At 39.8% G+C, this 24262-nt stretch overlaps 1 protein-coding gene across 1 annotated transcript; it reads right to left on the bottom strand.

Annotated features, from left to right (window-relative positions):
* Positions 1-17526: 17526 nt before the first annotated feature.
* On the bottom strand, positions 17527-23112 carry LOC143961482 (olfactory receptor 10AG1-like). Its single transcript, XM_077470779.1, has one exon. It carries the CDS (start codon positions 22634-22636, stop codon positions 21521-21523), a length of 1116 nt encoding a protein of 371 aa, XP_077326905.1. The 5' UTR covers positions 22637-23112; the 3' UTR covers positions 17527-21520.
* Positions 23113-24262: the final 1150 nt, after the last annotated feature.

The following is a 24262-nucleotide window of genomic DNA, read 5'->3' as shown; positions in this document are numbered from 1 at the left end:
AGAGTGGTGGGGAAATGGGATTTTTCCAAGAGCATGTTACTGTTAAACGGGCTGCCATCAAGATATGTGTAAAAATGGAATGAAATTTAGATCGCCATAATGATAGGCTTTGACAAAAGAGAGCTACCTGAGGTGTTAATATACCTGAGATACCAGTAATGTTATGTAGTAGGTTAGCGACACTCTTTCAAAAGGAGGCTATGTGGGGGCATTCTCACCATATGTGGAATTTGTTACCATCAGCATCCCAGTTCCTCCAACATTTCGGGGAGTGGGATTAGAACATTTGGGCCAATCTACTTGGTGTGTAGTACCATTGGTAATACATTTTCATTACTGTCTCCCAGTGCGAGACATTCTTGGAGAAAAGAGAAGGATTTCCTAGAGCTTCATAACGGGTGTTAAGGGGCATGTTGATTTGAAGTGTTGCTTCCCAGAAGGTCACCAGGAGAGGCTTTGTGTTCAGGTCAGGACGGGATAGCAGGTTATAAATATGGAAATTCCCTTTTGTTTATAGTAAAGCTGAACATTATGAGCTCCCAGTCCTGCTGAGGTTTTAGGTTTGCTAAGCATGGAGCGATCCTCCAGGTCTGTGACTTTTAGTCATAGTTGCTTGATGGCTTCTGGCTGTTTGTCTTGGATGTCCACAACTACATTATGGGCTGTGGTGGCTGATGACAAGTGCTGTTCAATATACTCGGTTCGTTCTTCCAATAGATCAATACATTCATGTACATGTGTAATGGAGGAGCGATGTTCCTTCTGCATGTCAGCCTGTAATGAAAGCAACATAGCTTTCAATGAATGTTGTGATACTGGGTTGTCAAATGTAGGGAATGCTGCTAGAGACTGTGCAGGGAGATTGCCAGTTGTAGGACAACAGGTCTCAGCACCATGGTGCCTCTTTACTGGTGGGAGCTTTGTGGGGGGATTGTGCTGGGGAGTTGCCAGCCCTCTGTTCATGGGTGAGGGAGCCTACTGTGTCTCCAAGTCATATGTTTCTTCCATGTCCGAGATAGGATCTCCCTCAGTGTCAGGCTGCTTGGTGGCAGCTCCGGCTCTCCCCTCACCACGCCAAGTTGAAGCTGTGTGGGCTGTATGAAGAATTTGGTCAGCTGACGGGATCTCTGTGCTGGCCACGCTTGCGAGACATAGTCCGTGATGGGGCAAGATTCTCTGCAAGGATGGTAGGAGAGGAGCTGGTCTGGTTTGCTGGAAGTCGCTCTGGGTTGCTGTGGAGGAATGGAGTTTGTTGCTTTTGCAGCCAACTTCTGTGGCCAGGCCATGCCCAGTCCTTGAGGGTTTATATCTATTCATCAAAGGCTCTTTAGCCTCCATGGTGAGAACTCTAGCTAACATCTACCAGCTATCCTTCTTTTGAAAATAAGTGAACTTCTACTTGAGTTCCAATCTGGTGTTCTGATCTCAGGGGGATTTGAACATTCCACTAAACCCTTTGGTAGACTCCTCCTCAGGTACTTCAGCTTTACTCTACAGAGCCTTGCATCAAATCAGGTGACAATTTCACAATTTGTCCTTACACAACACTTGGTTCACCCTCTATTTCACCGATAAGGATTACAGGTTCTTTTCGCCTCTGCACCCAAAAATATTCAAGGATTCATTATTGTTTCTTTTTTCAAGTTGACCTCTCATTTCTCCAGCAGGCCACAATAGAGCCCATGTTTCTCTCAGACCAACATCAAATCATAATCACATTTGTTTTCCTTGAAATATTCGCTGGGACCAAATTTAGAGGCTAAAGGCACCCCCCATGCCTTTAGAATTACTTTGCAGCAAATGATAACCTTGATGTTAACCCCACCATAGTTTAGAAAGCACAAAATGATGTGGTTAGAAGAAAATTCTTGTCTCTAGCCATGAAGATCAATAAAGGACACCAGGCCTTGATTCAGTCCCTGACTAAACAAATAAATACCCTGGAAGTTGCACACAAGCAGTCTCATGCACAAAATACCTTTCAGGAGATATTGCACACCCGCTTTCTTTTGCTGGAGGAGCTAGGTAAGCCAACAAGAGACAATACCTTCTTCGCTAAAAGGTGTTTTTGAGCACGTTAATAAAAGTGTCAGGCTGTTGGCTCAAGCCATTCAGGTAATTATAACCTCACTTACCATCCATCACATATGCTATTGCTCTGGCAAAATTAATTAAAAAATGAGGCACTATATTATTAAAAGCTCCATAATTTGAGCCTCAATCACTCTGACTAGCTCAACCAGGAAACACGTACTCTCTTGATTCAAGAATTTGTAGCTGCTTACTTGGAACGGCCACTTACTCTTGAAGAATTCTAACTGGGCAAAAACCTTGGACTTGATGGACTCACATTTCAATACTACAAGAGTTTTGCTGATGTACTGTTACCAAGACTTCTGTGGACCTTTAATGCCCTGCCCACCCCGCAGAGAGTCAATTACTAGAAGCTCATATTACAGTTAACCCAAAGGAGGGCAAAGATCCGACACAGGTCTCAAACTACAGGCCTATTTCTTTGCTAAATGTAAACATTAAGATATACTCTAAAATGTAGGCCAACAGATTACTACCATTGCTTCTCTCTCTGATTTCTCTAGACCAAGTCAGTTTCATCCTGGGCATAGAGGTGAGAGACAACATCATGAAAGCACTTACCTTGCATCGCTGGTTATCCACAAGTACTAAACAGGGATTTTTTTCTCTCACTTGACACAAAAAAGGCATTTGATAGAGGGGCCTGGGACTATATGCGTGAAGTATTAAGGGCTATTTGCCTTCAGCCACACATGTGTGCTAGTATTATAGCATTGTACTTCACTCCTGCTAGAGTAAGAGTCAATGGTCATCTGTCCGACACCTTTTACATTGGTAATGGCATGCACCAAGGATGTACTCCTTTCACTTTGATTTTTGTCTTGACCTTAGAATCCTCCCTGAATAGGCTTCAAGACAACCCAGACTTTAACCACTTCGTGCCCGCGCTATAGCCAAAAGACGGCTACAGCGCGAACGCTAACTGCCGGGAGGCCGTCCCTGGACGTCCTCCTGTTTACTTTCCCAATGCGCGCCGCCGCAGGCGTGCATCGGGGAAGTTCTGTGTTGGCCTTACCTTGCATTTCTGCCAATCCTTTTTCTAAATCAGCTCTTACACACTCTCTCATAGGCCCTACTGTACTAAGTTTTAATAAGGCTTGCAAATCTCATATTTTCTCATTAAGACTGAAACCCCTGGTGACAGTTGAAAATGATCCGGATTTCCCCCAAGGAAAGTCTGACAAATTTTTAGCCTCTGCTTGGCCTCATAAGGAACTCCTTGCTAACCATTTTTTCTCAAAAGATAATTTCCTTACCTACAAAAATCAAGACTCCCTGTCCCACACAGGATATTTTCCTTTCTGGGCTTATCTACAACCTAAACACTCTGACAACATTTGGGCTAGGCCCCTTATGCAGTTCAAGAACCTAAGTACTAAAAAGGGCTCCTTAGTGCCACCTGATCTCTACAATTTTCCTATTATTACTAAGACCCCCCTTGCCTCTAGACCAAAGACAAGTGGCATGGAAAAGCATGCTTATAGATGAGGAATGGGAGACTATAAATGGATATGCCCATAAAGTAGACATGTGCATTCGTTTTCGTCCGAATGCATTTTCGTCCGAATTTCAGCTATTTTCGTTTTCGTTTTGACAAACGATAACGAAAGCACAAAATCCGAAAAACTAAAGATCTGACATAAATAAATGCTTTATTTTCGTTTTCATTGTTACAACAGTTCGATATAGAATAGGAGATTCGACATGACTCTGACAACAATCTGTGTCTATAGAACCTGTGGTCGAATGTGCCTAACCTTACCTCTATTAGTCCAAGATTATATAGAGAAAATATTCGACAGAGAAAAAAGATTTGACAGAGAGAAAAGATTCTGCAAGTTACTGTCCTAAAAAGTGTTTGGGGACCCGGGTCCTGCCCCAGGGGACATGTATCAATGCAAAAAAAAGTTTTAAAAACGGCCGTTTTTTCGGGAGCAGTGATTTTAATAATGATTAAAGTGAAACAATAAAAGTGTAATATTCCTTTAAATTTCGTAGGGGGGGGGGTTGTCTATAGTATGCCTGTGAAGGGGCGCATGTTTCCCGTGCTTAGAACAGTCCCTGCACAAAGTGTCATTTATGCAGGAAAAAAAGTCCTTTAAAATCACTCGCAGCTATTATGAATTGTCGGCTCCCGTAATACAGAGAACACTCATTGAAAGTCATTGATAAAAAAATAAATAAATACATTTAAAAAAAAGCGTGGGGGTCCCCCAAATTCAATTACCAGGCCCTTCAGGTCTGGTATGGATATTAAGGGGAACCCTGCCTCAAATTTAAGAAAAAAATTGACGTGGGGTTCCCCCTAAATATCCATAACCAGACCCTTCAGGTCTGGTATGGATATTAAGGGGAACCCCGCGTCAAATTTAAAAAAAAATTGACGTGGGGTTCCCCCTAAAAATCCATACCAGACCCTTTATCCGAGCACGCAACCTGGCAGGCCGCAGGAAAAGAGGGGGGGACGAGAGAGCGGCCCCCCCTCCCTCCTGAACCTTACCAGGCCACATGCCCTCAACATTGGGAGGATGCTTTGGGGGTCTGTGACCCCTCAAAGCACCTTGTCCCCATGTTGATGAGGACAAGGGCCTCATCTCCACAACCCTGGCCGGTGGTTGTGGAGGTCTGCGGGCGGGGGGCTTATCAGAATCTGGAAGCCCCCTTTAACAAGGGGACCCCCAGATCCCGCCCCCCCCTGTTTGAAATGGTACCATTTCACAAAGAAAGTGTAAAAAATGGTTAAATAAAACAAACACACTTTTGAAAAATTCCTTTATTAAAAATAAAAAAAAGATTCCAGCGGCGGTAATCCACTCTTGCTATCCAGCGACGGACGGTCATCTCTCCAGCGATGTCTCATGTCATCCAGCGCAGCGAATCCTCCGTCCTTCTTCTGTCTCCGTGGAGGAGACACTACAGACATTCCGGCGGCTTGACGTTTCTTATATACGGTGGGCGGGGCCACCCGTCACCTGACCCCGCCCCCCTCTGACGCAAGGGGAAACCCGGGGTTCCCTGTGACGTATGGGTGACCCCGCCCCCCTCTGATGTAACGGAAACCTGCCTGTGTTACATCAGAGGGGGGCGGGGTCACCCATACGTCACGGGGAACCCCGGGTTTCCCCTTGCGTCAGAGGGGGGCGGGGTCAGGTGACGGGTGGCCCCCGCCCACCGTATATAAGAAACGTCAAGCCGCCGGAATGTCTGTAGTGTCTCCTCCACGGAGACAGAAGAAGGACGGAGGATTCGCTGCGCTGGATGACATGAGACATCGCTGGAGAGATGACCGTCCGTCGCTGGATAGCAAGAGTGGATTACCGCCGCTGGAATCTTTTTTTTATTTTTTTATTTTTAATAAAGGAATTTTTCAAAAGTGTGTTTTTGTTTTATTTAACCATTTTTTACACTTTCTTTGTGAAATGGTAGGGGTACTTTTGTACCCCCTTACCATTTCAAACAGGGGGGGGGGCGGGATCTTGGGGTCCCCTTGTTAAAGGGGGCTTCCAGATTCTGATAAGCCCCCCGCCCGCAGACCTCCACAACCACCGGCCAGGGTTGTGGAGATGAGGCCCTTGTCCTCATCAACATGGGGACAAGGTGCTTTGAGGGGTCACAGACCCCCAAAGCATCCTCCCAATGTTGAGGGCATGTGGCCTGGTAAGGTTCAGGAGGGAGGGGGGGCCGCTCTCTCGTCCCCCCCTCTTTTCCTGCGGCCTGCCAGGTTGCGTGCTCGGATAAAGGGTCTGGTATGGATTTTTAGGGGGAACCCCACGTCAATTTTTTTTTAAATTTGACGCGGGGTTCCCCTTAATATCCATACCAGACCTGAAGGGTCTGGTTATGGATATTTAGGGGGAACCCCACGTCAATTTTTTTCTTAAATTTGAGGCAGGGTTCCCCTTAATATCCATACCAGACCTGAAGGGCCTGGTAATTGAATTTGGGGGACCCCCACGCTTTTTTTAAATTTATTTATTTATTTTTTTATCAATGACTTTCAATGAGTGTTCTCTGTATTACGGGAGCCGACAATTCATAATAGCTGCGAGTGATTTTAAAGGACTTTTTTTCCTGCATAAATGACACTTTGTGCAGGGACTGTTCTAAGCACGGGAAACATGCGCCCCTTCACAGGCATACTATAGACAACCCCCCCCCTACGAAATTTAAAGGAATATTACACTTTTATTGTTTCACTTTAATCATTATTAAAATCACTGCTCCCGAAAAAACGGCCGTTTTTAAAACTTTTTTTTGCATTGATACATGTCCCCTGGGGCAGGACCCGGGTCCCCAAACACTTTTTAGGACAGTAACTTGCATATTAGCCTTTAAAATTAGCACTTTAGATTTTGAACGTTGGAGTCCCATAGACTTTAATAGGGTTCTAAAGTATGCTATATATACTAGCTCCGTCGAATCTTCTTTATACATTCGACAGACACTATAAACCTTCAAAGACAGATTCGACCGTAATTCATGTGGATTTTCGGACGAATGCAATTTTTGAACGAAAAACGAAATAAATAAAAACGAATTTCGGGAGTAACTAAATAAATTAAGTTTTCGGACGAAAACGAAATTCCGAAACGAAATATTTTACTCTGCACATGTCTACCATAAAGGTCCTTTGAATGTGGCAATTCAAGGAAAATTGCTACAAAATTTGGATGAGATGCTATAGAATCCCATATCTTTTACAAAAAAATCCATCTCTATACCAAATATTTGCTGTAGGTGTGGTAAAGATGTAGGCATGATGCTCCACATTTGGTGGACCTGTGAAGCACTCCACCATTTTTGGTGGTCATTTCATGCTATCATCTCACAAAGTACTACTTTCACCTTAGACTTTACCCCAGGCCAATATCTTTTTTACCCTTTGCCCCTACCAAGAAAAGATTACAGTACATCACTGCCCATGCATATGATAAATGCATTCCTGTCCACAGGTGCTCTACTCACATCCCACCGGCCAAGGAATGATTCTCCAGAGTGAATAAAATACAGGCATACCCCACTTTTAAGTACACAATGGGGTTTATTTACTAAAGCTGAAAAGTGAAAAATCAGGCTCACATCTGCATAGAATCCAATGAGCTTCTAACCCCAGCTTGCTCAATTAAGTTTTTGTAATAAAACATGGAAGCTCATTGGTTTCTGTGCAGAAGTGAGCCTGATTTTGCACTTTTCAGCTTTAGTAAATAAACCCTATTGTGTACTTAAAAGTGGGGTATGCCTTTAGCGGAAATGGAGGAGCTCTATTTCCCCAAAACCGTTTACATAAATTCATGACTAAGTGGTGTTTTGGTCCTATTTTTAAACTACTGAACAAAGTAATAGTTATATTTAAAGAAATACACTGATTCTTTCACATGGACTGCCTGAATGCCCTCATCGGCAAAGATTAAAGTAGATTTTCGGCTTTTCTCCTTACCATAGAGATGATGGTCTGTGGAAAGGGAGTGGAGAAATCCCTTCCTTTCCTCTTCCCTTTTCCCTCACCCCCCCCCCCCTTTCTATTCCCTCTCCCATCCTTCTCCCTCCCCTCCATTTTTCTTTTCTCTTTTTCTCTCTTGTTCTCCCTTTTACTGTCTTTGGATATTCCAGAAACACACTATAGAAGGGACTTGTAAACATGACTCTCTAAGATTTTGTTGTATTGTTCCACATTGCACGTTGTTTGCCCCACATGTGGCTCTGTATAATTGAATGTTGAATCTCAATGTGATTTTTGAGGTTCTGGTGTATATGACATTTTGACATTGTAGAATATACTGGACCTGTAACTGTTTCCTTACATTGCAACCTGTTGCAGCCATTTTCAATAAAAACATTCATGAAATAAAAAAAATAAAAAAACAAGCAACAATAAATGGCATAAAAAAGAGCAGGCACGAGGAAGGATTAGGACAGGGAGAGAACTATCCTGTTACAAAGTATTAAAATATTTCCTACAGAAAACTTCCTGTGCTGGAATAATGGCATCCCTTCACTTAGAAGATAGCACTACCCCTATCACCATTAGTGCTTTAGAACTAGTGAAATATGGATGATTTGAAAGGCACAAATGCATGCATGCACAAATTTAACTTGAAATTTCATACATTTTACACTAAAAAAAGATACTTTAGCCCTGCTTTAACACAATTGTATCACCTGCTGTTTATTTTGGATTTGTAAAGATCTCCTGTGATGTGTATTATGGTTAGTCAGTACAAAAGGTAGCTCCTCTGTGAAATGCTTAACAACAGAACAGTGATAAACCCTAAAGATTGAAGACAATAAACAGGTTGCAGCTCTAGCAGACACTTTCAACATTTGTGGCACATTTACGACTGGGTGACCTGCTGCCTACATTTTAAAGCTCAAGCTTGGGTATGCATATTTTTCAAAAAGAAACAAATAATATGGGTCCTCAAGACAGAGAAGAAAAAAAAAGGCTACAATATATGTATGTGTTATCAGGGAACTGTTGGTGCGTACATACAGTATATGAAATAAGAAAAAAAAAAAATACATAAAAAACAGACTAAAGCTCAACCTCAATATGTAAATGTCTTATGTATCCCTGAATGGATGTTTACATGTAAGAGACTCAGTAAAGTAGCCTGACACATGTACCAATTAACCACTTCAATACCAGGAACTTTTACGCCCTTCCTGCCCAGGCCAATTTTCAGCTTTCAGCACTGTTGCACTTTGAATGGCAATTATGCAGTCATGTGACACTGTAACCAAACTACATTTTTATAATTTTGTACACACAAATAGAGTTTTCTTTTGGTGGTATTTAATCATCACTCCAGAGTTCCAACACAAACACATTATGTCTAATTTTGTTTAAAGCTTGTGTACTCTGTACCTTCTGTATCACCCGTTGTCCACTACCGTGGGTTATAGAAGAATATAGGGCCTCTATATCCAAGGTAAGTAACAAGGTCACAATAATGTAAGTAAATGTAATAATGTAAGTAAATGCAATGTGTCTCTCACATAGGAGGGTTGGTTTATAACAAATGGTTGAAAAATGTGATCAATATATTCACTAACACATTCTGTAAGTAAACCTTGTCCAGAAATGATAGGATGGCCTGGGGGGGTCCAAGGCAGACTTATGGATCTTCAGCATTGTATAAAAAACTAGTGTCCTTGAAAACTCTACTTTTATATATTCAACTGTCTCCTTGTCAATAACCTTGTCACAGTATGCCCTGTTAATGATATTAAACAATATTTTTTTATCTTGTTCCATATTTAAATGGGAAAAGGAAGTGTAGCAGGTCCTATTAGACAGAATACGTTCATACGTGGTCAAATATCTGTCTCGGCCCATAAATAAAATGTTTTCCCCATGGTCGGCAGATTTAATAGCCAGCATTACATTATTACATAATTCTCACAGAGCCTCACGCTCCTGGGAGCTCAGGTTTTCTTGTGTTGGTGTGCTGGGATTTAAAGTTCTATGTACAACTTCTCTTACAAATCACACAATTCCTGGTACTGCTGATCTAGATCTTTTATACATTTTAGTGTCTTTGAGTGATGTAGTTTCCACCGGTGGTATAGTACCTTACAGTGACTCACCATAAACCTCTAGAGCCAAGTCCAACATGAGTTCAGTAGGTTTGTCATCATTGGTAAGAGGTCCATCTACATGTCCCTCCTCCTACAAATCAATAAGGCCCCGCAAGGTCCTATATTCCCCTCTACGTAGGCTAGATCAGTCCACTAAGGGGGACTGGCCAGCCTTTCTGGCATGCAAAACCTGTAGTACCAATTTTCTCATGAATAAATGTATATTCCTGACTATGTCAAAGATATTATCTTTCAAGTTAGGATAGAAGGACATGCCCTTTAAAAGAAGGGACATTTGGGCGGATGACAATGATATACTAGAAAAATTCACAACGTTCATGTCCTCCTGTCCATCCGACTGTTGTTCCCCACATGTTAGTCCAGGCCATATTTTTTGTGCTATTGGGTTATGTTCATTGGAATAAATGGACTTATTGGTCTCTCCAAAGAGATGCGTTGTGTGGACCACTCCGCCCTGTGATTTGTGAGGAGCCGTGGATAAGCCCCCCAATTCATATTTTGGGCATGGCCTCAATCTGGTTTTCTTTATCTTCCACCTTATACCCCTCCTTCAGTATGTACCTTGTTTTTTGGCATACCACTGCATGCCCTGTCATCAGATGTGTACATAGATGCCCTGCACCCAAAGCTAAATCCTTCCATTTTTGTGCTCTAGGATGGCCACATGCCATACTAGATACATGATCCGGCACAGGAGAGACACTTTGCTGCTGTACTCATATGTGAGGTGGTCGGCAAGGGGTTAATACAGGTTCAGTATGCTATGCTGAGTATATGGTCCTGTTAGTCCTGACCAGCCCCCAGGAAGGCTATGGCCTGGGGTGTGGTTCCACCCGACTTTGATGCCTCGGGGCTGGCTAGCTCAAGGCAAGGGAACTGAGGAAGGACTCTGAGGTAGATGGGTGCTGTCTCTGGTCCAGGAGAGACCCAGTATACTGCAAACATTCCAGGGGACTCTTTAGAAGAATACCACGCGTGAGGTTGGTTTCTTAACAAGAACCTGGGGGGGCTGAAGTAACCGAGAGAATCCGGTCTTGGGGATATTGCCAAGTGGGCTGAAAGATCCAAGTATCCTACAAGTGTTCTTAGTTTCCCTATGTGTTCTGCTACAATGTCGGTACAACGTCGGTGATAAAGACTTTGTTCCTGAGTAAGCACCTTGTTGGCTGCTAGGCCTTGTGAGAGAGGGACTGTCCAACCTGAGTGCTCATCCAGCTGCGAATGGCTATTCTCTGGATGCAGTCAAAGTAAGCAAGTTCCTTAACGTTTATAGACTTTGACATTAAGACTACCTGAACTTTCCTTTTCAACCCTCTGATCCCAAGTTAAAGACTGTTCAATGGTTGAAGTTTGCAAATAAAAATCCATTCAACTGGATCTATTGTCAGTCTCAAGTTACTGGGTCATCTGCCACAGGACATCCCCTAGACGTGTCACAAGGAGAACGAAAGGTAACGGTAAGCCCAAAAATAACCAGCAACTCCTTCAGGGGTTAGTGCTACATTAGCATAGCGATATTAGGTGTCCTTTTTAGCCTATAAAACTAGTCTTTCATAAAAAGCCTTTTGAGTTGATATTTTTGGTTAATTACAGACTTTAAAGAGCTGTTACTTTAATGGACTATTACGTAAAATATTTTTTTTTTGAGAGGCTCATCTTTATTTTTTGATGTATGAAGAAACCTTTAATTTATGTAAAATATTCATTCTTTGGACATAAAGGATTATTGTCAAGCATGTGATCTAGGAAGATTTCTGGTCATACTGAAAAATTCAAAGATAGGGTCTTGTTTTAGGATTAGAAGGTATTCCTTTGTGTTTGTAGTATTATTATGTATTATGTTTGTATAAAACAGCTGGTCGATTTCTTCGAATATTTTCTTCTTCTATCTTAAAAAAAAAATTGCCCCAGCTAGAGTGGCCAGCTTTTCTCCTTCCTTATCCCCCTTTTGCTGGTGTAGTTGTGGACAGGTAGGTAACCTTCTACACACCATCTGGGGATGCCCCAATCTCACCAGCTTTTGGAAACAAGTCTTCCAATTACTCGTCCGTTGCCCTGGGATCCTTAAAAAAACCTAACCCTGCCTTAGCCATACTCGACATAGGAATAGATCTATATCCAGCAGAGTTCTAATCTGTGGTTCTCACAGCCCATCTCTTAGTGGTATGAAATTGGAAATTTAATCTTGCCCCAAACCTCTCTGATGTGGTGAAGATGGTGGACCAAATCTATATGTTTGACCGCCTCCTGGCAATTAATGCCCTGCAATATGCCACCTTTGCCAAGTTGTGGAGTATATGCAAAAATAAATAAGTGAAGTTTTCCCACTAGAATATGCAATGCATTTGTTTCTAAGCTGTACTGGAATTCTTTGTACTCTGTATTTTGTATTTTGTTTTTTTCTTATTTTGGTTCAAATGTTTGTTATTCCATGCAATTTTTTAATAAACCAATAAAAAAAATTTAAGAGAAAAAAAACAAAAAAAAAAATTGGTATTGAGATGTTAGTTATTCATTGTAGCCCTATAACAGTAGTGTTTTCATAAAAGGTGTTTTGAGTTGATATTTTTCTACTAAGGGATTTGACAATTACAATTTAGTTGATTTGGGGGTTTGGTTCTCTTTTGATAAGTGCCTTTCCACATCTTGAAGCAATTAAGTACTATGGGCATCCAAGTATTGGAAAGCATAGTAGCCCTATAGGAAAGGCAGTTGTTATAGATGACACAGCAAAAAAAAAAAAGTAGACCAGGACAGAAACTGGTAGACCTTTCATGGCACAAAAGTTGTAGTATGGTTTGTGAAATTATTTTTTCACAATTTCACATTGCATTTTCCTAATAAGTTAACCATTTCAATAATATACACTTTTACCACCTTCCCGCACAGGCCAATTTTCAGCTTTCAGCACTGTCTTACTTTGAATGACAATTACTACTACTTGTAACACTATACCCAAATAAAAGTTTTATATTTTTCAAGACAGAGACTTCTTTTGAAAGTATACTTTACTATATAAACAAAAAAATACCAAACTTTAAAAAAAAAAGTGTCATAATTTCTGTTATAAAATTTTGCAAATAAATAATCTTTATTCATACATTTAGCCCACCATATTTTCTGCTACATTCCCTTGGCAAAAACAACCCAGATAAGTGTATGCTACTGTATTTTTCTGTATTTTAAAAATGATCAATATTGATGTACTAATTGCCTATCTCATTTCCTAAGGCCCTTTTTGGTAAGTAGACAGTGCAAGGTATATGGTAAGAGGCATGGTGAGTTTTTTTTTTTTAAATTGTAATGTTTTGTAACAATTTTTTAGAAAACAAAGACATTGAATATATATTTTTTCTTTTTCAAATATTTTATTGAATATAATGCAATAAAAAGAGTCATACAATAGATTTATAGTTAAGTAGAATGTATAAAAGTGTGAAATGAGGCTTCTCAGTATATTAAAAGGAGGTGAATACTATAATAACAGTCATGTAATTTGGGATATATTAGTTTAACACATTTTAGCTAAAGATAAACATGTATAACGTTTAATAACTGGATTAGATACATAGTAAAAATTGTAGTTTCAAAGTTTAGGGTTGGAGGAGATTTTTTTTATAATATAGGGTAAAAGAAAGGTTGTTACCAGGAAGGTATAGAGAGGTAAGTAGATAATTCAGGGCCAAGATCCAACCATGTGGCTTTGTTATTCCCTGAATAAAAAATACTTAATTAAACCATCCCTAAAATCTCCTCTATAGTAATAACATTAGGAAATATATAACTGATTAATTTAGCTAATACAGAATATATATGTTTTACACACTGCCACTACAGCAGCACAGTGCTATTATATGACTGGTGTGGTGGTGATCAGGGACAATGACTGATTACAGTATGTAAAAAAAAAAAAAAAAAAAAAAAAGATATATATATATATATATATATATATATATATATATATATTGTGACAGAGCGAGGCTCTGTCCCTGTGAAATTGGAGGAAAGAGGGATCTCCAACCCTGTGTCCAGGTCTTGGTGATAACGAGCAGGGTGTGTGCCCAGCTGCACACAGGCCATAAAACAAAGGGGCTGTTGGAAGTAGAGTGTGAGGGATGGTGGAGTGGAGTAGCTTGAAGCTGTGTGCATGTCCAGAGAGCCCAAAGCTGTGTGCGTTGAAGGGTTGAAGCTGTGTGCGTCCAAAGAGCCCAAAGCTGTGTGCTTTGAAGGGTTGAAGCTGTGTGCGTCCAAGGAGTCAAAAGCTGTGTGTTGAAGGGCTTGAAGCTGTGTGCGTCCAAGGAGCCTAAGACTGTGTGTATCCAAGCAGCTCGTTTGAGGGGCAAGTACCTATAGCAGCACTACTGCTGAAGAGTAGCCAGGTGGGCTAGCATTTTCGTTTGGATTTTTCTGTATTTAATTTAAGCTTGGACCCCTGCGTGGGATTTCCGGATGGACTAATATTTTGTTTTCTTATAATAAACGTGGGCTACCAGGCCCTTAACCCTAAACGCCTGCCTGATGTGAACTAAAAAAATGCATCTACCAATTGAGCTAAACACCCCAATGTTACAATATATATATATATATATATATATATATATATATATATATATATATATATATATATATATATATATACAGTATCTCACAAAAGTGAGTACACCCCTCACATTTTTGTAAATATTTTATTACATCTTTTCATGTGACAAAAAATGACACTTTGCTACAATGTAAAGTAGTGAGTGTACAGCTTGTATAACAGTGTAAATTTGCTGTCCCCTCAAAATAACTCAACACACAGCCATTAATGTCTAAACATTACTTTGTTTTGTTTTACATTACTTTGTCTTCCACTCCTCATTGACGACATCACGGAGCTGGTGGATGTTAGAGACCTTGCTCTCCTCCACCTTCAGTTTGAGGATGCCCCACAGATACTCAATAGTGTTTAGGTCTGGAGACATGCTTGGCCAGTCCATCACCTTTACCTTCAGCTTCTTTAGCAAGGCAGTGATCATCTTGGAGGTGTGTTGGGGTCATTATACTGTGGCCCAGTCTCTGAAGGGAGGGGATCATGCTCTGCTTCAGTATGTCACAGTACATGTTGGCATTCATGGTTCCCTCAATGAACTGTAGCTCCCCAGTGCCGGCAGCCCTCATGCAGCCCCAAACCATGACACTCCCACCACCACACTTGACTGTAGGCAAGACACACTTGTCTTTGTACTCCTCACCTGGTTGCCTCCACACACGCTTGACACCATCTGAACCAAAAAAGTTTATCTTGGTTCCAGTAATCCATGTCCTTAGTCTGCTTTTTTTCAGTGAACTGTTTGCGGGCTTTCTTGTGCATCATCTTTAGAAGAGGCTTCCTTCTGGAATGACAGCCATGCAGACCAATTTGATGCAGTGTGTGGTGTATGGTCTGAGCAATGACAAGCTGACCCCCCCAACGCTTCAGCCTCTTCTGGCAGCACTCATACGTCTATTTCCCAAAGACAACCTCTGGATATGACGCTGAACACGTGCACTCAACTTCTTTGGTCGACCATGGCGAGGCCTGTTCTGAGTGCAACCTGTCCTGTAAAACCGCTATATGGTCTTGGCCACCATTCTGCAGCTCAGTTTCAGGGTGTTGTCAATCTTCTTATAGCCTAGGCTATCTTTATGTAGAGCAACAATTCAAAAATGTCAAAATGTCACTTCCGCCCATAGCTGTTAAAGGGAATATTTTTTTTTCAAATGACTTTATTTTTATTGCATGTTAGTGTAAATATGAGCTCTGGCGTCTTTTTGACCCCATATCTCATATTTAAGAGGTCCTGTCATGCTTTCTATTACAAGGGATGTACAGTTCGCATGCAGATGCACCCGCCTATGAAAACGGTGTCCAAACCACACATGTGAGATATCCACGCAATTTTTAGAGCAAGAGCAATAAATCTAGCCCCATTCCACGAGCAGGTGCAATTTTGAAGCGTGAAATGTTGGGTATCAATTTACTCAGTGTAACATCATCTTTCACAATATAAAAAAAATTGGGCTAACTTTGTTGTTGTCTTATTTTTTAATTAAAAAAATTATTTTTTCCCCAAAAAATGTGCTTGTAAGACCGCTGCGCAAATACGGTTTGACAGAAAGTATTGCAATTGCAATTTTCTAAGTAATTTACTAGCAAAAAAAAATGATTTTAACTTGTAAACACCAAATTTCAGAAAAAGGCTTGGTCCTTAAGTGGTGAACTAACACTTTAAGGAATGTTTGGGACATAAATCCAATAATTGCCATGACTCTTTTTAATCAGTCACTTTTTTGACTAATTACAGTTTAGTATTTGATCAGATAAAGAAAACTGTAGCCTTATTCCCCAAAAATAAGCCCTATCCTGAAAATAAGATCTACAAGGACTTCAACTAGGGCTTATTTGGGGGGTAGGGCTTATATTGCAGCCATCACCGGCAATCACACTAGGTCTTATTTTTGGGGAAACAGGGTATAGATACTTAACCTTTTTGGAATGTGATGTGATCTTATAAAATTAAATGTTAAACTTGCTGATGCCATGCCTGATTTGTTCAAAATATGGGAACCTTGTGCCAAATATTACTTAGCTCCTAATTCAAGTTCTCATGATCTTACAACAATACGGGCATTGATTGCTTCTTGAAAATAGTGATTCCCCCCAGCTGTGTAAATCTTCATATCCCATCTTATATTTTTTCGTACTTTTCCCTTATTTATGATATTTTTATTTTTATTTTTTCGTGCCATCATTGAGTTCTTTTATTTTTCAATCAAATTATTTTTATTCATTTTTTTTTATAATACAACAACAATTCAAAAAACACACAAAACAATTCCCACATATATCCCCACCCAAACACACCTAAAATAAACCCCCAAAAAACCACAGCATTACCATATTTATGCTCACCAGTCTACGCTTCAATCTTTATTCCAGACACTTCATTTCATTATTACTCCTGCTTCAGCCCTGGAAGTTGTTACCCCCTTCCTGACCAGAGCACTTTTTGCGATTCAGCACTGCGTCGCTTTAACTGACAATTGTGCGGTCATGCGACATTTACCCAAATAAAATTGATGTCCTTTTCTTCCCAGAAATTGCGCTATAAACCAAAAAACAGCGTAAAATTTGGAAAAAAAAAGCAATTTTTTACTTTTTGCTATAATAAATATACCCCAAAAATATATTTAAAAATGCATTTTTTTTTCTCAGTTTAGGCCGATATGTTTTCCTCTAAATATTTATGGTAAAAAAAAATTCAATAAGCGTATATTAATTGGTTTGCATAAAAGTTATAGCATCTACAAATAAGGGAATAGTTTTATGGCATTTTTATTATTTTTTTTACTAGTAATGACAGCTATCTGCAATTTTTATCAGGACTGCGACATTATGGCATACAAATTGAACACTTTTGACACATTTTTGGGACCATTGACATGTATACAGCGATAAGTGCTATAAAAATGTATTGATTACTGTAAAAATGTCACTGGCAGGGAAGGGGTTAACACTAGGGGGCGCTCAAGGGGTTTATTGTGTTCCCTCGTGTGTGTTCTAACTGAAGGGGGGAGGGTACTGTGTAGGGGAGATGACAGATTGCTCTATGAACAGACGATCTGTCTCTTCTCCCCTCAGAGAACCGGAAACTGTGTGTTTACACACACAGATCCAGGTTCTCGGTGTGTCAGCAGCGATCACGGGTGCCCGGCGGTGATCGTGACTACCGGGCACCCGCATTGGCTCCAGGGAGAGCAGCCCCTAGTGGCCACAGGGCGAAGCGAAGTAACAACGTAGTTTCGCACAGCTGTGCCATTCTGCTGCAGTACAACTGCAGCAGCTGGTCGGCAAGTGGTTAATGGATAAACTTATCCCCCTCTTATGTCATTGTTGATTTTCCACAAGATGATAATTTTGTATTTTTAGTGTTGTAACACTAAAGCAAGTGACAGTATCTAACAGTCATAGAAGAATGAATATTGAGACCCAGTGCTTGAAAGTAAAAAAATAACAGCCACTAATGGAGACTATTATTTTATAACACTATGACTTATTTATTGACTCTATCGTGAAGACTTGTAAAGAGAAATACAGCCCAAGAGTGGCCATGGGACCTTAATGGACACTAAACATATTTTTACAAGTATAATTTTTATTCAAATAAAATGTCTAAAATATTTAGTCACATTAAAAAGTCTTAGGACACATTTTCCAGATTTATGCACACAAGAGATCAATAATTGCATGAATCAGGACATGGCTGCTGATCCAGGGAACAGAAAAATGTAATCTCAACACATTTTGCGACATAGCTCTCGATTTTTCAGGAGAGCTATATCTAAATATCTGAAAGCAGAGACCAGGTTGTTAGAAGAGAAAAAAAACAAAAAAAAAACAATCATACCTGTTTAAACAGGCGTAGTGAAAAACATATTTACAATTCAGGCAAAATATTAAATTTTGATCCATGTTTGATAATGCGTGGGGTAACTTTGTAGCATAAACCTCACAAGCATGGGTGAGGGCTCAGCAAAAACAGGGGGAATTGACCAATGGTCCGCACTGTTCACTCCAGGAGTTGTGATGGGTGGGTGAAGAGACCAGATCATTTCCTGAGATGTCTCTGCTGTCTCATGGAGGTGGGGCGGTAATACGTCTGGAAATTGGGTAAACAAAGAAAACCCATAAGTGAAGGCATTAGGCCAAAAAAGATATGAGCAGATGAAGCCCCAAGTGCACATGAATGGGGGTGAGAAGTGAGGTGAAAAGTAAGGTGTATTGTGAGACAAGAGTTCTCATACTGGAGATTGCCAAAATGACCTGGTAATACCTACCAGGAAGGTCACAATGTGAATATTAACAAGTAAGGAAACGGGCATTAAGCCCACCCAATACAGTATATAGATAAATGGAGTGGTAAGGTTGATTACAGTTATTTTACTGTAGGAGTGCCAGATAGCTGAAAGAGAAATACTGTGTACTCCAAAGATTTGTGATAATGGTGAATAGCCATATTTAACAAGAATTCCATTTAGGGTTCCAATAGGAAGGGAGTTACAAGAAATTGTGCCAAGATTTGTGATGATAGTAAGTGGTAATAAATGAAACAAGTTCCATATAGGTTTCGGGTAGGAAACAAAGTTTAGTGCTATGTATCGAAATATTCTTTCCTATATCGTTGATACTTACCATCCAAGATGTAAAAGTATGAATTTCATGGTGAACAGATGCCCACAGATCCAGAACAATAGTGTTGGTGCTGGCAGCCTTCAGACCTAACAGACTACAGGCATACCCCATTTTTAAGTACACATTGGGATTTATTTACTAAAGCTGTAAAGTTCAAAATCAGGCTCGCTTCTGAAAGAAACCAATGAGCTTCCAGATTTTATTGGCAAAGATTAATTGAACAAGCTGGGGTTAGAAGCTCATTGGTTTCTATGGAGAAGTGAGCCTGATTTTGCACTTTCCAGGTTTAGTAAATAATACCCATTGTGTACTTAAAAGTGGGGTATGCCTGTATATATATATAGGCTGGGACAAACCCCACCCCTCCAGTGTCACAATGATGGGAAGCCCACCATGTGGGTCATCTGTGCTGAAGGGTGCAGATAACCATTATGTTAAAAAGAAGACTGGGCTATTATCTATAAAGGGTCAAGCTGCAACTCAAGGCGTTTTAAGACGCCAAACAGATATAAAACATGATGAAGCTGCACTAAGGATTGATTTTAAAAGGCACAAACCGTTGGAAATAAGCTAATGCGCTTACCAATGGCAAACGGTAAATGCAAATTATTAATACAAAGGCAGATGAAAACAAACATGATACCGTGTGAATGAGAACACTAATAAATAAAAAAAAAAAAATGAGAAAAGTAAAAAAAAACAAAAAAAAACTATAAAAATAACACTGAATATACAGGCAGTCCCTGGGTTACAAACAAGATAGGGACTGTAGGTTTGTTCTTAAGTTGAATCTGTTTGTAAGTCGGGAACAGGTATATTTTTGAAGTGTAGCTCCAGCCAAAAAACTATGTTTAAGCTTTTTGGATAGCATTGAGAAGGGTTAACACCCCTGTAACATTTTTTTTTTTGCTGTCTGTGCCCATGTTCAGAAGATTCCACCTCACTTTCTGTCCCAATGACAATTGGATTTTGAGGTTGTTGTGGAGAAACACCTTGGTGATAAAGCATCAGTGGAGGTACCTTTTTTCCCATAATAACTTTTACAGAAGTGAATTTTCCTTCTTAAGGGTAGATTTCCTCTCACTTCCTGTTGTCTCCCTCCGTTTGTAAGTAGGAGTTGTAGGTCGAATGATTGTAACTAGGGGACTGCCTGTATATATAAATGGATTAATGAGATCTAGTCTCAAGGGTATACAGTGATGACAAAAGGTTGATGGCAAAAAATGTAATGGTAATAAACATAAGAGACAAAAATTTAATAATCAACAAGTGAATCCTGATTTACAGAAAAAAACATTTACAGAAAAAAACAAAAAAGTGAGTCCAAAAACATGTGATATCTGATGAAAAAACAGATCCAAAATGGGTCGCACTACGTTTTTTGAAATTTAATGTTGTACTTAAACTGCAGTTTGGTTTGGGTATAATTATTCAAAATTTTGACCTCAGTATCAGTCTGACTGGACTATAGGGTGTTCAGCCTGACCACCGTGGAGCACTGTCTCTTCTGGCAGGCATAAAACTACAGTTTGGTTGGGTGCTTTAAGGTTACTTTCTCTCAGAGCCCGCCTAGTGGGAGTGTCACTCTTGCTGTGCTTTCTGGGAGAGGGTACTTAAGATGCAGATGTCACATGGTTCAGGGTTCCGGTCCAGAAGTATGTTCTGATTCCATGGTCCTGGTCCTCCTGACCAGCCCCCAGGAAGTCTATGGCCTGGGGTGTGGGTCCACCTGACTTTATGTCTAGGGGCTGGCTAGCCGGAGACAGGGAAACTAAAGGAAGGATTCTGAGGTGGTCCAGCGCTGTCTCCGATTGTGAAGCGGCCCAGCAACTTCATAGCTATCCAGGGGAGGACTCTTCAGAAGAAGGCCACGTACGGGTTGGCTTCTTAGCAAGAGCCTGGTGAGGCTGAGGGACCTAAGTGAATCCAATTTCGTGGGTATCGCCAAACTGGCTGAAAGATCCAGGTATCACATGAGTGTTCTACAAGTTCTAGTTTCCTACAAGTTCTACAACAACGTCTGTGGCAGAGACTTATTTCTACATGTTCTACAACAACGTCTGTGGCAGAGACTTGTTCCTGATTTAAGCACCTTGTTGGTTGTTAGGCCTTGTGAGAGAGGGACTATCTAACTAGAGTGAACATCCAGCTGTGAATGGCTATTCTCTGGATTTAATCGAAGTAAGCAAGTCCTTCATTATTGACTTTGACACTAAGAGTACCTGAACTTTCCTCATAACCCTCTGATCCTATACTAAGAGACTGTTCGTTGACTATGCTTTTTGCAAATAAAATCCCTTTAAGCGGATCTGTCATCAGTCTCTAAAGTTCTGGGCAATCTACCAAGGGAACCCCTAGATGCAAATCGAGGAGGAGAAGGTAACGGTAAGCCCAATCAAACCAGCAGCTCCTGCTACATGCATTATGTGAAAAACTTGATCAAACATCCAAAACATCCAAAACACCATGCAAAGGATAAGAAAGATGCCTCCACCTAAAAAAAGATAACCATTGCCCTCTGTAATGCCGTGCTCATTAAGCACTCTAACTTGTATAGCATTTTACATAAATGTGTCCCATTTGTAACTTTGTATGTCAATTAAATGAAATTGTTCAATAAAACGTATTGAATAAACAGTTTTGAATGCATTTTCTTACAGCTTTTTTTAGTTCTTTATTCCTCAGACTGTATATAAGTGGATTTATCATTGGTGTAATTACAGTGTACAATAATGAAACAAGCTTAGTCATGGCCTTTGTTTGTCCCTTATTTGGTGTCAAATATACACAAATTAGGGTACCATAATAGATGCAAACCACAGTCAGATGTGAACTGCATGTTGAGAACATTTTCTGTCTGCCAGTAATAGATGGGATTTTAAAAATGGTGGATATAATATAAGCATATGATACAATGATGATTAAGAATGGGGTGACAACAAATATAACAATCAAAGTTGTCAACTCAAATTGAACAGCTGTGATGTCAGAGCAGGAGAGTTGTAGGATTGGTTCGAGGTCACAAAAAAAGTGGTCCATAATATTTGGACCACAAAATTGTAATTTTGATAAGGTTAACATGTAAATAAAAGCTACAACGATACTTAAAATCCAGCACAGGATAACAAGAATGCAGCATACCTTGTAGTTCATCTTCAAAGTATAATGTAATGGTTTACAGATGGCCAAATATCTGTCCCAACTCATCACGGTCAGAAGACAACACTCTGAAGACTCTGAGATAATAAATAAACAAAACTGAGTGAGGCAATCAGAAAATAACATGATAGTCTTTTTTACCAAAACAGTGCGCATCGTGTTAGGAAGAATATCAGTTATTAGCAAGATATCCAACACAGAGAGCTGGGAGAGGAAGAAGTACATGGGAGAATGGAGGATTTTGCTGTAGGACACCACTGTGATGATCAAGAGGTTTCCACATATTGTTACACAATAAATCAAAAGGAAAAGAAAAAACACCAAAAATTTAATATTTTGAGGGATTTGAAATCCTAAGAGGTGGATTGTTGTAATTCTAGAGAAGTTTCTCTGATCCATAACCTGAAGACAGGAGAGTAGAATTTTACAAACTAGCTTTGTGCAACTTATGTAAAGTATTTTAATTGAATCACTGAAGGAAGGAAGCAAAGGAGGAAGGGAGGAAACAATTAAGGGAAGAAGCGTAAAAATCCAAAGGCAATCCTCTGTTCTTTCTCTAGATTGTTTCATAAGACAAAACAAAAAGCAAACTCAAAAGGTTAAAAGGCAATACGCAACTATCTTCAAATATCCTAATTAGATATCACTCTACTGGAAAATGAAATGTGCCTTGTGAAAGTTTGAAATGGGTAACTATGCATTAATTGTATCTGAATAGAAGCAAAAATATAATTGCATTACATTAGCCAGGATCAAATACCACATTTTACTAGTAGTAAAAGTATCATAATGATATGGAAATCCATTCAAAAGAATCTAAAAAGTAAAAAGAAGAAACTGATGAGGGAGATACAGTGCTTTAAATATATATCTCATAAAGATTATTTCAATGATTCTATATATAATAGTTTAAGAATCCTTTTATATAATTGTTTGCTGACAGTGTTGAAAACAAATAAACTAATAGATACTTTAAACAGCAAGTAATAATCTAGAATAAACCAGCACACACACAGAGATGTCTGTCCAGTATTTGATTTTATTTAAGGCAGAGCATCCCTACTTTTATAGAAAACTAGAATGGACTATATGGAATCATTTGAAGTCCTAGGTGTTTATTGATATTGTCATAGGATTAATTATTTCATTTACACAGGGACATTTTTCTCTTGCTATTTGCTTTTAGCAAAACAAACGTAACATGTTAGATAGTTAGGTTGAACAAAAATATACACAATCCTTCACCGACAGTTGATATAAAGGATGGTGAAAAACCCCAGCAAAGCATGCTCCAATTTGCCACAGCAGGGGAAAAAAATCCTTCTTGATACCCCAAGAGGCAATTCGATTTTCACTGGATCAATTTTATCTATAAATGTCAGTACCATGTAGTTATATAATGTACATTTAGGAAAGAATCCAGGTCTTTTTAAAAAGCAATCTACTGAGCTGGTCAAATCTACCTCTGGAGGGAGTCTATTCCACATTTTCACAGCTCTTACTGTGAAGAAACGTTTCTGTATTTGGAGAGAAAATCTCTTTTCCTCTAGACGTAAAGAGTGCCCCCTAGTCCTCTGTGACGACCTTAAAGTGAATAACTCAACACCAAGTTCACTATATGGACCACTTATACATTTGTACATTGTGATCATATCCCCCCCTTAATCTTCTCTTCTCAAGAGGGAATAGATTCAGTTCCTCTAATCTTTCCTCATAGCTGAGCTCCTCCATGCCTCTTATCAGTTTGTTTTCCCTTCTCTGCACTTCCTCCAGTTCCCTTTTTGAGAACTGGTGCCCAAAACTGAACTACATATTCCAGATGACGTCTAATGATGTGTACAGGGGCAAAATGATATCTCTTTCTCTGGAGTCCATACCTCTTTTAATATAAGAAAGGACATTGCTCGCTTTGGAAACCGCACCTTGGCATTGCATGCTATTATCGAGCTTATGATCTACCAAAACCCCCAGATCCTTCTTCACTACAGATCCCCCCTAGTATGTATACATATTCTTAGCCCCCAAGTGCATAACTTAACATTCATCAACATTAAACCTCATTTGCCACATAGTTGCCAAATTAGTGCATTGAGGTTGGCTTGTAAGTTGGATACATTCTGTAAGGACGTTATTCCACTGCATAGAATCGTGTCATCTGCAAAGAGAGAAATGTGACTTTTAATCCTAGACCCAATA

The sequence above is a fragment of the Lithobates pipiens genome, unplaced genomic scaffold, assembly GCF_037356315.1.
Source record: "Lithobates pipiens isolate NorthernLeopardFrog02 unplaced genomic scaffold, aLitPip1_a1.2 Scaffold_8, whole genome shotgun sequence".
Classification (NCBI taxonomy): Eukaryota; Metazoa; Chordata; class Amphibia; order Anura; family Ranidae; genus Lithobates; species Lithobates pipiens.
Note: the sequence above shows the minus strand (reverse complement) of the source record. Positions and strands in the feature narration are given on the sequence as shown.